The 17,188-nt window shown below is 41.4% G+C and overlaps 1 protein-coding gene across 1 annotated transcript in view; it reads right to left on the reverse strand.

The window, feature by feature from the left end:
- Window positions 1–17,188, reverse strand: part of KCNH8 (potassium voltage-gated channel subfamily H member 8) — a 493,246-nt gene that overhangs the window by 195,977 nt on the left and 280,081 nt on the right. The window contains exon 5 of the mRNA XM_070388278.1: window positions 16,755–16,995. Coding sequence (XP_070244379.1) covers window positions 16,755–16,995 — 241 coding nt within the window. The remainder of the gene's footprint in view (window positions 1–16,754; window positions 16,996–17,188) is intronic.

Raw genomic sequence — 17,188 nt, forward strand, 5'->3', positions numbered from 1 at the left:
TAAACTGTGGAAAATTCTGAAAGAGACGGGAATACCAGACCACCTGATCTGCCTCTTGAGAAATTTGTATGCAGGTCAGGAAGCAACAGTTAGAACTGGACATGGAACAACAGACTGGTTCCAAATAGGAAAAGGAGTTCCTCAAGGCTGTATATTGTCACCCTGTTTATTTAACTTATATGCAGAGTACATCATGAGAAACGCTGGACTGGAAGAAACACAAGCTGGAATCAAGATTGCCGGTAGAAATATCAATAACCTCAGACATGCAGATGACACCACCCTTATGGCAGAAAGTGAAGAGGAACTCAAAAGCCTCTTGACAAAAGTGAAAGTGGAGAGTGAAAAAGTTGGCTTAAAGCTCAACATTCAGAAAACTAAGATCATGGCATCTGGTCCCATCACTTCATGGGAAATAGATGGGGAAACAGTGGACACAGTGTCAGACTTTATTTTTCTGGGCTCCAAAATCACTGCAGATGGTGACTGCAGCCATGAAATTAAAAGACGCTTACTCCTTGGAAGGAAAGTTATGACCAACCTAGATAGCATATTCAAAAGCAGAGACATTACTTTGCCATCAAAGGTCCGTCTAGTCAAGGCTATGGTTTTTCCAGTGGTCATGTATGGATGTGAGAGCTGGGCTGTGAAGAAGGCTGAGCGCCGAAGAATTGATGCTTTTGAACTGTGGTGTTGGAGAAGACTCTTGCGAGTCCCTTGGACTGCAAGGAGATCCAACCAGTCCATTCTGAAGGAGATCAGCCCTGGGTGTTCTTTGGAAGGAATGATGCTAAAGCTGAAACTCCAGTACTTTGGCCACCTGATGCGAAGAGTTGACTCACTGGAAAAGACTCTGATGCTGGGAGGGATTGGGGGCAAGAGGAGAAGGGGACGACAGAGGATGAGATGGCTGGATAGCATCACTGACTCCATGGACGTGAGTCTCAGTGAACTCTGGGAGTTGGTGATGGACAGGGAGGCCTGACGTGTTGCGATTCATGGGGTCGCAAAGAGTCGGACACAACTGAGCGACTGATCTGATTTGATCTGATGTGAAGAATTGACTCATTGGAAAAGACTCTGATGCTGGGAAAGATTGAAGGCGGGAGGAGAAAGGGATTACAGAGGGTGAGATGGTTGCATGGCATCACCGACTTGAAGGACATGAGTCTGAGCAAGCTCCGGGAGTTGGTGATGGACAGGGAGGCCTGGCTTGCTGCAGTCCATAGGGTCACAAAGAGTCAGACACAACTGAGCAACTGAACTGAACTGAACAGAAAAAGGCACTCAAGAATCCTGAAACAATTAAATCTGTTGAGGCTTGAGTTTCTACTGGAGAGGAGTGATCTGGAGTTGAATGGGATAAGAACATTACTCCTTTGTTCCACATTAAATGGAAAAAGGCATATTTATATAGATTGTGCATATGAAGAGGCGATTGGGGAGAAGTTTCACAAAGCAAACGTGTATTTAGAAGTACTATTAGAAGTTGAACACAGATCCAATAAAACTCTGAAGTTGCTGAATAGACGTTTGTCCCTTTAAAGCTGGTGATTAAGGCTTTAGCTAAGGTTTCCCTTCCTGACCGCAGCACTGGAAGCCCGGCTTCCGCTCTCCAGTCTCGTACGGGCTGGGCAGAAGAAAGGGAGGAGCTGAAATGCAGATCATGTCAGTCCTTGTTCTTAGAAGGGCCGATGACAGATTGGGCAAAGGCAGGGGACTCATCACCTCTAATGTTACTGGGGAATCGTTCAGTTCATGCCAGGCCACGGCACTGCAGATTAAAGACGCTTGATGTAGGCAGACATACACGACTGAGCGACTTCACTTTCACTTTTCACTTTCACGCACTGGAGAAGGAAATGGCAACCCACTCCAGTGTTCTTGCCTGGAGAATCTCAGGGACGGGGGAGCCTGGTGGGCTGCCGTCTCTGAGGTCGCACAGAGTCAGACACGACTGAAGCGACAGCAGCAGCAGGGTGACAGTATTTGAGATCTGCTCTTAGTTCTTCTAAAGGGTGCTGAGCCAAGTCTCTAGGAGGCGCTGACACCCTTCAGTGGTAAATGATTCCCCAGGCACCTGTGCTCCTGAAAGCTAAGGATGTGGAATATTCTGGTCTATTTTATTCTTACGACCAACTGGATTTTCAGTATGTATTAAAGAGTGCTGATTTTCTGAAAATAATGGATATTAAAATAAACCAAGGAAGTACGGGCTTGGTAGTACTCACCACTACTGACTCAAGTGTGAATGATTTTATTTCTTGATATAATTGACTAAATCCTCATAACGATGCTGCTGTTTTTTCCAGCTTACCAGTGAGTTTTAGTCCTAGCTTGGCCAGTAATTAGCTAGATCTTGGAAATCTTGCTTACTCTTTCTTCCCTTTTCTTCTTATACATAAACAGCCCTGCCTAAATTATGTCACAAAGTAATAATTAAAATTAAATTATATGAAGAAATAGAGTCCGAGACAGCAAAATCTGATGACATGTAGGTGAACAGAACTTGTGGCTAACAAGTACTGCAGACTAAAGGAGAAAGAAATGAAATAATCAGAAATTATGAAAATATAGATGTATACTCATAGGAAATACTGCATTTACAGGAACTCTGTTCTTTTGGTTGGGGTATGGGGTGAAATCATTTGAAGATAATAAATTGTGATGTAAAAGCACTAAACAAATACCAAATGATGGTAGCGATGACTAATGTATTAAAGTCAAAGCCATATTTCTAAAATAGTATCTATCTATGACACTGTCCCCTCTGAGAACCAATGAATTAGAACTAGCTAAATCAACAGAGTGTAATCTTAAAAATATAACATTGAGGAAAAAAATGTCATTCTGATATGCATGGGGTGTTTGGCATCGACATAATGACTGAGGAGGCTTGCTGGTGGGCAGTGGGTGAGAACCCAGAGGAGACCACACGGTGCGGGGCTGCTCGGTACCTCACAGGACACCCAGCTTCCTTTTACGACAAAGTTAAATGCAGAGTAAACAGAAAGCACAATTGCAAACCCCGTTTCCTTTGACCTGTAGCTTTCTGACGACTTCTTAGAGAGATCAACTGGATCAGAGTTATAGGTTTATGGTATAGCCTATGCTTCTAAGTCTTTGTGGTTATAACTGCAGGTAAGAAGTGCATGCAAATCACTTCCTAGATAGATAGGCTCATGGAAAAATGACAGGTCAGAAGAAAGAGCATTCTATTTTTTGAAACCGATACTGCCCAGTACGTGGTAATAGCATAGTGGTGAAAAGCATAGCGATTAATTTTTTATCTTTGGAGTGGCCGGTCCATCAGTGATGGAGTGTCTAATTAACAGTGGTTCCAGTAACAGGAGCATTACAGTAAATTCCCCACATTCAAACCTACAAGTCACCCACTTTCAAAGATGCAAACATGCGTTCACATGTCAAATCATGTAAGTTAGGGCACGTGTCCGGAGAAGGCAATGGCACCCCACTCCAGTCCTCTTGCCTGGAAATCCCATGGACGGAGGAGCCTGGGAGGCTGCAGCCCACGGGGTCGCTAAGAGTCAGACACGACTGAGCAACTTCCCTTTCATTTTTCACTTTCACGCATTGGAGAAGGAAATGGCAACCCACTCCAGTGTTCTTGCCTGGAGAATCCCAGGGACGGGGGAGCCTGGTGGGCTGCCGTCTATGGGGTCGCACAGAGTCGGACACGACCGAAGTGACTTAGCAGCAGCAGTAGCAGCAGGGCACGTGTCTGGCATACATGGCCACGTGCAGGCACAAACGTGCGTCACATGTCAGATCACGTAAGTGAGGGCACGTGCCTGGCACACACGGCCTCCTCTGCAAGCGGCTGTGCTTCTGTGTATTTCACTGTATTGTGCTGTGTCGTATGCGGTATTTCAGTGTCTTTATTTCAAGCCCAGATGTCTGGAAGCGGTGTAAAAGCAGCAGGGATGAGCTGGGGTCTCCTGTTGCTGACGGTCCTTCAGCTCTACCGACTCCCACCCCCTCTTCCTCCCCCGGGCGGTGACACTTCCTGCCTGTTCACTCCACGCCAGCCCCTGTGTGCCACCTGCTGCACTTCCTACTATACTGTAGGATTAAAAATGTTTTCTATTTTTCGCATTTTTAATGTATTATTTGTGTGAAAAGTATTATAAACCGATTACAATGCAGTACTATGTACCCAATTGTGTTAGTTGAGTATCTAGGCTAACTTTGTTGAATTTATGAAAAAATTGGACTTAACGAAAGTGCTCTCAGAAGGAAAATCATTTATATGTAGGGGACTTAACTGTATTAGATGACCTAGCAAAGAGTCCAGAGGCGCAAATTTTCAACTTCCTGTTCTGCTAGCAACACCATCTTTCCTGTGTCTCTCCTGACAACTAAGGTCGGCTGCAGGTCCCACACAAATCCTCCCACCCACACATCCCCAGGGGAAAGGAGCAGGCCCCAGAATGTCTTCCCTCACACGCCTCTCTTCTTCAGGGGAACGGGATTTCTAAGAAGCCCACAGAAATGACCTCTGTCCATCCCACAGCACAGAACTGACCACATAGTCACCCTTGCTCCTGAAATGGCTACGGGAAAGGGAATTGCCGCCGCTCAGAGTCTTGTCATTAATCCCTGGGCCTGGGCGTATTGCTGCCTGCACAAAACTGGGTTCTCTGGGTTGTTAGGAAACTGGGAAGTGACTGCTGGGCCTCTGGGTATACTGCAGTTTCTACAACCAAGATCTCACAGATTCAAACTATTAATTTCGGCATTCATGGAAAAAAGAGAAAGAAGCCTGCATTCTTTCTCTCATTTTCTGCCTCATTGCTATTAATAAAGGGAAACAAGTTGGGTGGAATTTTTCGGAAAGTGGAGCCAAGATTATAAACTCTTAGGAAACTCGACCTAAACAACCAGGAGACCTGCGTCTGCCACCAGTAGCTGTGGGGCCTCGGGCGCTCAGCTATAAGGTAAGATGGAAGTAGATTCATTAACAGTAGGTCACTTCTCTTTTTAAGTTTCTGTAAGGCTTTATATCAGCAACTGAGTTATGCATGAAAGTTTTCAAACTAAAGGTAATTTTGTAACCACTTTGTGACTGACCCCCAAACCTTGTGCCCTATTGATTCTAAGGAATCAGTGTGTCTTCAGTTCAGTTCAGTTCAGTTCTGTCGTGCCCGACTCTGCGACCCCATTCACTGCAGCACGCCAGGCCTCCCTGTCCATCACCAACTCCCGGAGTTCACTCAAACTCATGTCCATCGAGTTGGTGATGCCATCCAGCCATCTCATCCTCTGTCGTCCCCTTCTCCTCCCACCTGCAATCCCTCCCAGCATCAGAGTCTTTTCCAATGAGTCAGCTCTTCTCATCAGGTGGCCATAGTACTGGAGTTTCAGCTTCAACATCAGTCCCTCCAAAGAACACCCAGGACTGATCTCCTTCAGAATGGACTGGTTGGATCTCCTTGCAGCCCAAGGGACTCTCAAGAGTCTTCTCCAACACCACAGTTCAAAAGCATCAATTCTTCGGTGCTCAGCTTTCTTTATAGTCCAACTCTCACATCCATACATGACCACTGGAAAAACCATAGCCCTGACTAGACGGACCTTTGTTGGCAAAGTAATGTCTCTGCTTTTCAATATGCTGTCAAGGTTGGTCATAACTTTCCTTCCAAGGAGCAAGTGTCTTTTAATTTCATGGCTGCAATCACCATCTGCAGTGATTTTGGAGCCTCCCAAAATAAAATCAGCCACTGTTTCTACTGTTTCCCCATCTATTTGCCATGAAGTGATGGGACTGGATGCCATGATCTTAGTTTTCTGAATGTTGAGCTTTAAGCCAACTTTTTCACTCTCATCAAGAGGCTCTTTAGTTCTTCACTTTCTGCCATAAGGGTGTCTTACAAACAATTTATTTGAAGAGGAAGAGAATAGATAGGAGAGATTCAAGCTCATAATTCACATTTATATTCTGACAAGCATAATCACACTCAGATACTTTGTTTATGGTGACTGTATCAGGGAAAAATATTTTCGAGTCAGATTTCCCAAAAGAGGGTTACTGAGTGGTCAGAGAACAATTAGCTAAGAGATAAAAATAATTTTAGGAGATGATGGATTAATAACAGTTAAACAGATTTCTTTACACTGTATTTCTCAGAGAATTTATAATGCTAAAGTACACTGTGAATCTCCAAAAGAGCTATATCACTTCCCAACTTTCATTTTGATTATACAGTGATATTTATTTTTCATGGAACATTAAAATTTTCCCCATTCAGCAAATAATCTCATGTGTATATAGTGGTACAAATAAAAAAATATCTTGAAAAACATCATTTTTTTTGCTATATGAAAATCTTTCCAAATCTCTTGCTGAACTACTTTTTAACAATTCTGACCCATTGATTAAAGATGCCAATTTAATACACTGATCTATAGATAGAATATAAAGAATATATGAAACATCCCTGTGAGAGTTATCGCACACAGCACGTTGTGTGCATGCTCAGTCACTCAGTCGTGTCCAGCTCTTTGTGACCCCGTGGACTGTAGCCCACCAGGCACCTCTGTCCATGGAGTTTTCCAGGCCAGAATACTGAGTGGGTTGCCATGCACTCCTCCAGGGGATCTTCCTAACCCAGGGATGGAATCCAGGTCTCCTGCATTGCAGGCAGATTACTGCTGAGCCACCAGGGAAGCTCACATACCACTTTATTTAGTATTAAACAATATAAACACTGCCTTCATATTATAAAAATATATTATTAGAGGCAACACACTTTTTATTCCTTGTATTTTGACTGAGTTCTCAATGATCATGTATACCTGTGGCGGATTCATTTTGATATTTGGCAAAACTAATACAATTTGTAAAGTTTAAAAATAAAATAAAATTTTAAAAAATGATCATTTTTAGGCCACCTTTGTGAAATATTTAGAATAAAGGTTCTGGAGGAATGTTTAAGAAATGTTAAGCTATTTTTCCAGATATTTTATTATAAAATATAGATGAGTTTAAGCTCATTTAAAAGAAGAAAGAGCAGGAGTATAACAGTAGGGAAAGAGCAGAGATGTTTTTAGTGCTTATAAAAATAAGCCAGTCAACTAGGGATTCCAGGCAGAAGTCACACTAAAGCTGTTGGCGAGTCCCAAATTATGAAGTCTGTGCTCGCTCCAGCAGGACATATACTGAACTATAAAGTCGTCTTTGTGGAAGCTAAACTGCATAAAAACAGGAGTGGGTTTCCACTCTTTTCTCATGCAACTAGTAAGAGACAGGTATTGTTTACCTAGAAAAAGCTCTTGCTGTCTAGAACACAGTAGAATTGGTGGTAAGAAAGAACAGCAGAAGGTTTAAGGGCAGCTATAAGAGGGGTAAGCCGCACTCCATGAGTTTAGTAGAGGAAAGCAGCCTTGGAAAAAGAGAAAAAATAACATATCTTTCTCACAAGTGTGGGCTTTCCTGAGCATAAACGAGACACCCTCTATCAATGAGCATGGGGGAGCAGAAATGGCTTCCAAGCCTAGAGATGCCCAACATCTAAGAACCAGGAAGTGAGGGAAATAAAGGTCAAGGTACAGGCTTGTCTCTATAACAGAGCTGAAAAATAACTAATAAATATTCATTAAGCAGATACTCAGGCTTAGATATGCTGAATGATCGCCCAAGTTCATGAGCACTTTGACGTGATCGTGAGGAGGCTTTTTAGAGTCCTGATTTACATTTTTCTTGGGTGAGTGGCAGAAAGCATCAAAGATTAGCAAAGTAAAAGGATATAAAACTAATGCACTGGCATATGGGCACACCCCATTTGTCTACAGTTTTCATTTTTTTCTTTTGTTTTTTAATTGTGGTAAGTTGACATATACCATTGTATTAGTTTCAGGACTACAATAGAACGATTGGATATTTGTATATACTGTGAAATGATCACAGCAGGTCTAGTTACCATTAGTCCTTGGTACAAAGTCCCATAATTGTTTTTCCTTGTGATGAGACTTTTTAAGATATGCTCTCTCAGCACCTTTCAAATATACAGTAGAGTATTCTTGACTGTAGTCACCATGCTATGCATTGTATCCCTGGGACTTTTTAATTTTACAACTGAAAGTGTGCACCTTTTGGCCCTGTTCACATATCTTGCCCACCTCCCAACACCCCCGTTCTCAAGCAGGGGTCTGCAGCCCAGAGCCCGTGGACTGTTCCCTGCCTGCAGCGTGTTAGGAACCAGACCACACAGCAGGAGGTGAGCGCCGGGTGACTGAGCAAAGCCCCACCTGCCGCTCCACACGGCTCACGTTACCCCCTGCACCGTCCCCCTGCCCATCCATGGAAAGTTTTCTTCCAGGAAACTAGTCCCAGGTACCAAGAAGGTTGGGACCACTGGTCTATGGCAACCACCAATCTGTTCTCTATTGGCTTGGTTTTCCATAGAGCAATACCCTCAAGGTCCATCCATGTTTTTGCAAATGGCAATATTTCATCCTTTTTTAATGGGTGAGTAGTATTCTACTGTATATATGGTTTCCCCTTGGTATCCCTGGAGAAGGGATAGGCTACCCACTCCAGTATTCTTGGGCTTCCCTGGTGGCTCAGCTGGTAATGAATCTGCCTGCAATGTGGGAGACCTGGGTTCAATTCCTGGGTGGGGGAGATCCCCTGGAGAAGGAAAGGCTACCCACTCCAGTATTCTGGCCTGGAGAATTCCATGGACTATACAGTCCATGGGGTCACAAAGAGTCGGACACAACTGAACGACTTTCACTTCACTTCACAGTAGCTCTATTTTAATTTAATTTTTGAAGCATCTCCATACTGTTTCCCACCGTGGCTGTGCTAATTGACATTCCCACCAACAGTGTGTGAGGTTCCCTTTCCCCCACATCCTCACCACACTTGCTATTCTTGTCTTTCTGATAAAGCCATTTTAACATGCGTGGTTTTGATTTGCATTTCCCCAATGATTAGTGATGTTGGTCATCTGTACGTCTTTGAAAAAAATGTCTGTTCATATCCTGTACTGTATTTTTAATTAGATTGTTTTTCTATTATTGACTTGCAATGGATTCTCTGTATATTTTGGAATATTAACCTCCTATTGAAAATATGATTTGCAAATATCTTCTCTCATTCATTAGATTGCCTTTTTATTTTAATTTTTTTGATGGTTTCCTTAACCTTGCGGATTTTTTTGGTTTGATGTAGCCCTACTCATCGACTCTTGCTTTTGTTGCCCTTGCCTTTGGTGTCTGATTCAAAAAATCCTCACCAAGACTGAAGTCAGGGAGTTTATTGTCCATGGTTTTTCCCTTGGAGTTGTATGGTTTCAAGTCTTTAATCAACTTGAGTTAATTTTTGTGCATGGTATAAGATAGTAGCCTGTTTTTATTTTTTTGCATGTAGCTGTCCCATTTTCCTAATACCATTTATTGAAGATACTGTCATTTCTCCATTGAATATTCTTGCCCTCTTTATTGAAAATGAATTGATCATATATGTGTGAGCTTATTTCTGGGCTCTCAGTTTTGTTCCATTAATCTATGTGTCTGTTTTTATGCCTATATGACTAATATATGTTCATTTACCACCCTTATTACAGAGAGTGAAGAGGAACTAAAAAGCCTCTTGACAAAAGTGAAAGTGGAGAGTGAAAAAGTTGGCTTAAAGCTCAACATTCAGAAAACTAAGATCATGCCATCTGATCCCATCACTTCAGGGAAAATAGATGGGGAAACAGTGGAAACAGTGTCACACTTTATTTTTTTGGACTCCAAAATCACTGCAGATGGTGATTGCAGCCATGAAATTAAAAGACACTTGCTCCTTGGAAGGAAAGTTATGACCAACCTAGATAGCATATTCAAAAGCAGAGACATTACTTTGCCAACAAAGGTCCATCTAGTCAAGGCTATGGTTTTTCCAGTGGTCATGTATGGATGTGAGAGGTGGACTGTGAAGAAGGCTGAGCGCCGAAGAATTGATGCTTTTGAACTGTGGTGTTGGAGAAGACTCTTGAGAGTCCCTTGGACTGCAACCAGTCCATTCTGAAGGAGATCAGCCCTGGGATTTCTTTGGAAGGACTGATGCTAAAGCTGAAACTCCAGTACTTTGGCCACCTCATGTGAAGAGTTGACTCATTGGAAAAGACTCTGATGCTGGGAGGGATTGGGGGCAGGAGGAGAAGGGGACGACAGAGGATGAGATGGCTGGATGGCATCACTGACTCGATGGATGTGAGTCTGAGTGAACTCCGGGAGTTGGTGATGGACAGGGAGGCCTGGCGTGCTGCGATTCATGGGGTTGCAAAGAGTCGGACACGACTGAGTGACTGAACTGAACTGAACTGACTGATTTCTGTGAAAAAGGCCCTTGAGATTTTGGTAGAGGTTGCACTGAATCTGTAGACTGATTAGATAATATAAACATTTAAACAATATTGAGTCTTCTGATCCTTCAGTGTAGAATGTCTTGATCCATTTGCGTCTTCTTCAATTTTTCATCAATGTCCCAAAGATCTCATTCTACAGGTGTTTTATCTCTTGGTTGTTTATTCTTTGACACTTTATTCTGTTTTTTTTTTTTTGCAATTGTAAGGGGAATTGTTTTCTTAATTTCTCTTTTTGATAGTTCATTGTTAGTGCATAAAAATACATCAGATTTTTGTAAACTGATTTTGTACTCCCACAAATTTCCCAAATTCACTACTAGTTCTGATACATTTCTGGTGGGATCTTTAAGATTTTTCTAGACATAAAATTATATCATGTGCAAGTAACTTTAGTTCTTCTTTTCCAGTTTGGACGACTTTTACTACCTACCGTGTCTTGCCTAATTGCTCTGACTAGGACTTCTAACATTATGTCAAAAAATAGTAGTTAAATGGGCTCTTTTGTCTTGTTCCTGATCTTAGAGGAAAAGCTTTCAGTGAATATACTCCGATGTTAGCTGTGGGATTATCATATATGGGCTTTATTAGGTTGAGGTACATTTCCTCTATACCCACTTGTTAAGAGGTATTTCTTTATCATAATGAATGTTAGCTTTTTTCAAATGCTTTTTCTGCATCTATCATGATGATCATGTGACTTACATTTCTTTTGTTAATGTGCTGTATCATGGTGATTGTTTTTCAGATGCTGAATCCTTCTTACATCCCTGAGATAAATTCCACTTGGTCATGTGTATTCTTATAATGTTTATTTGTATTGCTGATACTTTGTTGAGGATTTTTACATCTATGTTTATAGGGAATATTAGTCTATAATTTTCTAGTGTGTGTGTGTGGTGCCCTTGTTTGTTTTGGTATCAGGGTAATGATAGTCTCATAAAATGAGTTGGATTTTTGAGAAGAGTTTGAGAAGAATACATATTTAATCTTCTTTGATTGCCTGGTAGATTTCACCAACGAAGCCACTTGGTCCTGGACTTCTCTTTGTTGGATAGTTTTTGATTTCTGATTCAATCTCCTTACTACTAATTTGTCTATTCAGGCTTTCTATTTCTTCACAATTCAGTCTTGGAAGATTATATGTTTCTAGAAATTTATCCACTTCTTCTGGGGTGCCCAGTTTGTTGGTGTATAATTGTTCACAACAGTTTCTTCTGATCCTTTGCATTCCTTTGGCATCATTGTGTCTTCTCCTGTTTCATTTCTGATTCCATTTGAGCTTCGCTTTCCTTTTTTATTTCCTTAGTGAATCTAGCTAATGGTTTGACAATTTCATCTTTTCAAAGGACCAGATCTTAGTTTCACTGATCTTTTCCACTTTATTTTTAGTCTCTATTTCATTTATTTCTTCTCTAATGTTTTTCTGCCATTTTCTAAAATAAGGTTTTGTTTATCGTTTTTCTAGTATTTTGGGGGTGAAAAGTTAGGTTGTTTATTGGAGATGGTTCTGTTTCTAGAGGTAGTCTTGTATCACTATGAATTTCCTTCCCTTTTAGAACTATTTTTGTTGCATTCAGTAGATTTTGGTATGTTGTATTTTCATTTGTTTCAAGGCATTTTTTGATTTCTCCTTTGATCGTTTCATTGACTCATTTATTGTTCAGTAGCATATTGTTTAATCTCCACACATTTAAGATTTTTCCAGTTTTCTTCTTATTCTTATTGTATCGGATTTCTAGTTTCATACCATGGGTTCAGGAAAACATGCTTTCTTTGACTTCAATCTCCTTTACCTTATTGAGACTTGCTATGTGGCCTAACATATGATCTATCCTGGAGAATAGTCCATGTTCCCTTGAGAAGAACGTGTATTCTGCTACTTTTGGATAGAATGCTCTGTAGATATGTGTTCATTGCATCTGGTCTGATGTGTCAAGGCCAATGCTTCCTTCTTGACTCTCTTTCTGAGTGATCTATCCATTGATGTGAGTGAAATAATAAAGTCCCTAGTGTTACTGTATTGCTTCCTACTTCTCCCTTTAGGTCTGTTAATATTTGTCTTATATATTTAGGTGCTCCTATGTTGAGTGCATAAATATTTATTAATACAAATGTTATATTCTCTTGCTGGATTTATCCCTTTCTCATTATGTAATGCCTGTCTTTGTCTCTTATTATCATCTTCGTTTTAAAATCTATTTTGTCTGATATAAGCATAGTCATCCCAGCTTTCTTTTTGTTTCCATTTGTGTGAAGCATCATTTCCATTCCTCGCTTTCAGTCTGTGTGTGTCGTTACATTTAACACGAGCTTCTCTTGCAGGTAGTATGAAGATTAGGTCCTATTTATTTATCCAATCAGCCGTTCTACGTCTTTTGATTGGAAGATTTAGTCCATGTACAAAGCAATTATCACAGTTATGTACTTAATGCTATTTTGTTGATTGTTTTGTAACTGTTTTGTGGTTGTTTTTTCTTCTCCTGTTCTCTTTCCTTGAGTTTTAGTGGTTTCTTTATGATTAAATTCCTTTCTCATTCATTACCTTTTGTGTATCTACTATAGGCTTTTGCTTTGTGGTTAGCATGAGGTTCACATATGACAGCCTAAATAAAGAACAGTCTATTTAAGTTATAACAAGTCAAGTTTGAGCACATTCTAATACTCTATTTTTACTGCCCCCTCCATGTATTCTCTTTTTGATGTCACAATTTATATCTTTTAATTTTGTGTATCCCTTAATTATTATAGTTATAGCTTTTTTTTTAAACCACTTTTATCTTTTAACCTTCATATACACTTTATAAATCACTAAGAAATACCTTTACTATATATTTACCTTTACTGATAGAATTTTTACTTTCATATAATTTTATTACTAATTAATACTTTTAGAAGGCCCTTTACACTTCCCATAAGACCATTTTAGTGGTATGAACTTTAGCTTTTGCATGTCTGGAAACTATCTTTCCTTTGATTCTGAACGACAGTCTTTATGGATAGATTATTCTTGTTTGGAAGTTTTTCTCTTTCAGCACTTTGAATATATCATGCCACTCTCTCCTGACCTGCAAAGCTTCTACTGAAAAATCTGATAGTCTTATGGGGCTGTCCCAGTGCACAAGTTGTTTTATGCTTGCTGCTTTTAAGATTCTCTCTTTAAATTATGACATTCTAATTATAACATGTCTTGGTGTGGCTCTTCTGGGGTTCACCTTTTTGGAATTCTCTGGATCTGAATCTGGATGTCTATTTCCTTCCCCAGCTTAGTAAAGCTTTGAGCCATTATTTCTTCAAATAAGTTTTCTGCCCCTTTTTCTTTTCCTTTTCCTTCTGGACTCTGTAATGCAAATGCTATTTTGCTTGAAGTCGTCCCATAGGAAGCTATCTTCACTTTTTGGCATTCTTTTTTCTTTTTGCTGCTCTTTTTTGAGTGAGTTCCACTGCCCTGTCTCCAGATTGCTGATTCTTTCTCCTGGTTCAGTTAGTCCACTGTTGAATTCCTCTAGTGTATTTTCCAGTTCAGTTATCGTATTCTTCAGCTATGTGATGTCTTATAGTCTCATCTCTTTGTTGAAATTCTCACTGTGTTCATCCATTCCTTTCTGAGTTTGGTGAGCATCTTTATGACATCCCTTTGAACTCTTCACTTAATCAATTATTATTTTTACTTCATTAAGGGTTTTTTTCCTCCCTAGGTGTTTTTCTTATTCTTTTATTTGGAACATATTCCTCTCTTTCTTCATTCTGCCCGATTCTATTTGTTTCTATGCATTAGTTAAAACAGCTACCTCTTCCAGTCCTGATGGAGAGACCTTGTGTAGGGGATGAAACTTATTGCTCAACCTTGCCCTGGGTCTTGATTTTCTCTTGATAGATCTCATTTGTTAAGTGTGCCAAGTGTCAATGTTCCTAAGGGAGGGTCTCAGCTCCTAGTTTCAGGCTGATTGGGAGTCAGATCATCAGGCAGAAGCTTTAAAAGTATGAAAATATACATCATTCTCTGAGACTTCAGCTGTAAACTCTGCTGACCTCTAGACCAGGCAATTTGGTGGTATTCCTCTGGTGACAGTTGCAAAAATCAGGGCTTTAGATGATCTATAAGCTCTTCACTAGGAAGTACTAATGAGCTCTAGCACAGCCAAGGAAGAACAGAAAGAAGGAATCTCTCTTTAGTCTATAGATGTGTAGTAAACCTGAAGCCTGCCCTTCAGGTCGAAGCTCTGGACAAGTGGGTGGATACTTTTCATAGGAAGATCCAGAGTGTGATTCAGTCTGTGCGGTGCCATGCTTTAGGGGTCGCGGCCTGCCAAGAGCTGGCTCTCGGATTGTTTTAGTCTCGTGGGGCCCAGAAACACCAGTTCCCCTGGCCACCAGAGCCAGACAGTCGTGGAGTATGCACTAGTGACTTTAATAGGGCGGTGGACACGCAGGAGTGGGGCACACCCATCAACACTAGCTAACAGGAGCACAGAAATGGGGCCCACGGGCCCCTCAGCCCCTGGAGAGGCCCCCCACCCCACCCCGGCTTCCGTCCCTTCAGCAGACACTTTAGGTTTAGCTGACAAATCTCCTGCACATACGCTCTAGGCACTTGCAAACTGCTGCTTGAACACACAGTCCCAGGGTGTCCAGGTGTGCAGGTGAGCCCTTTAAGAGTGGCATTTCTGTTCCCTACAGCCATTTGAGTCTTCCGGATGCAAGCCGCTTTGACTTTCAAAGTCAGATGTTTGAGGGGCTTGTCTCTCAGGTGAGGTCTCAAGAACTGGGGTCCTGGTGCTGAACATGAGCCCCTTCACTCTTCAGGAAGAAGCTCCATGTGCTTGCTGTGGGTGAACATGAGCCCCTTCACTCTTCAGGAAGAAGCTCCATATGCTTGCTGGGCTTCCAGGTGCGGGCTACCACACCAGCAGTGTGGTTTTTGCAGAGGCCATATCTCTGCCTCATCTACCTTCTTCATGTGTGCCTTTTATCCTTTTTTTAATGGAGGAGCTGTTCAGCTAGTTTTCTGCTCTGTTTTCAAGGAAATTGTTCCTTATGCAGCCATGGATTTGCTGTTTCCGTGGGAGCAGGTGAGTTCAGACTCTTCCTACACAGCCATCTTGAAACACATCTTGCACAATTCTACTGCAGACTAGAATGTTATTTGCCATTTAACAGTGATTTAATATTCCTCTACAGTTTTACTTCTCCAATAAACAATAATTTAGGTTAAAAAAAGATAAATTTCTTTGAGTTATTAGCCTTACCAAGATACCTAACTGGACAACATTGCCACCTAGTGGTCCAAACACATGGTGGCCTTCACCTTTGGGGCGGGAGCTGGGGTCTGTGGGGGATGCCTGGGAAGTGCATGTGAATTGTGATGCCAAAATCACACCAAGGGCATAAAACTTGCAGAGCAAGCACAGGCTGACATTCCACTGAAGAACCCCAAACTGCACCAGTTCCACAGAGAAAAATGTACCATAACCATTGAAACAAGCTTTTGACTTGCTTCACTTATTTATTTCCTTTTCTTTGAACTTTTAGGGTCCATTTTTTTCCATCCCTTGTTCACCTACTGCTTAAAAACATTTTCAGTTCTCTCATCTTTACAGAAAGGATGTTACCCTACATCACCATGACCAGGTAAAAATGCAGGAGTCGGGTTGCTAACGGTGCTCAGAAACTCCACAGGGGATCAGTCTGAGCCTTCATAATGATCTAGAATAATCAAGCAAGAGCTTGGCTGTGGTCTACACAAGATGGAACTTTAAGGGACAGAAAACGAGGAAAAGGCCGAGAAGCATGGAGCAGATGCAGCTTCAACTGGGATTCCCAATGTTCTATAGATAAATATTCTTAGCAAACATCCCTCAGGGACTCTCCTTTAGGTAAAGTCAGATACTCAGTGTGTCTGATGACTGAGTAGGAAGGTTATGTAATCCGTTGCTTCTGCAACTAGGCCACCTGTGGCAACCACCATCAGGTTCCCGAAAGGCACAGATGGGCTTGAAGGAACACGCCCAGGATGGGCCATTACCAGGACGCCACTGATGAGTGCTTGCCAAGCCTCATCTCTGACCCTGTGCAGGTAAGACCACCGGAGATGCTGAGAGTACAAAACAGAACAGCCATTAAGTCTGTTTCGGCCCGCTTTTGATGAAATAAGAATAGAAACAAAAAACATCGTGTAGACCTCTACAAAAAGGAACCGTGAGAAAGCTGGAAGAGGTAATTTTCAGAAACCCAAATATGTGCTTCTCCAAAATTTGCATCAGAGGCTGAGTTATGCCCATGCAAATGGATCTTAGCTCAAATTCAAGTTACAAAAATCTGGAACACATCTGCCTTCCCCTATGCAAATCTCCTAGGAAAACAGCCATTGGTTCTTACCTATAATAAAAAGAATCTCCACTGCTATGTCACTGACTGTTGTGCTCCGAGTGGTCGACAGGTCATCATTGCCAATGAAGCAGACGTTGTAAGGAACCGTCACGGCAACATAAAACGTCGCCAGTAGAATAAGCCAGTCCCAGCCGGCTTTGAAAGTGCTAAAATGCAAAAGGATGAATTTGGACTTTTTTGCATCAGAAACTTTATACTCCGGAAATGCTGGTTTGTCTACAAAAACATTCTGTGGATAAAGACAAAAAGGAGAGAAGGGAGAAACACAACATTAGAAATAAGGAACGGGGAGAATTATTTAGAAACACATATGATGGTACTAGATCTTACAAGAGACATTTAGAAGCTGGTAATGCAAAAAAATTAGAGATGTATAAATTAAAACTGGGCAGGGATCTTTGTTATAAGTAACAGGAAAATCA

This window comes from Bos mutus, chromosome 1 (genome assembly GCF_027580195.1).
Source record: "Bos mutus isolate GX-2022 chromosome 1, NWIPB_WYAK_1.1, whole genome shotgun sequence".
Lineage (NCBI taxonomy): Eukaryota > Metazoa > Chordata > Mammalia > Artiodactyla > Bovidae > Bos > Bos mutus.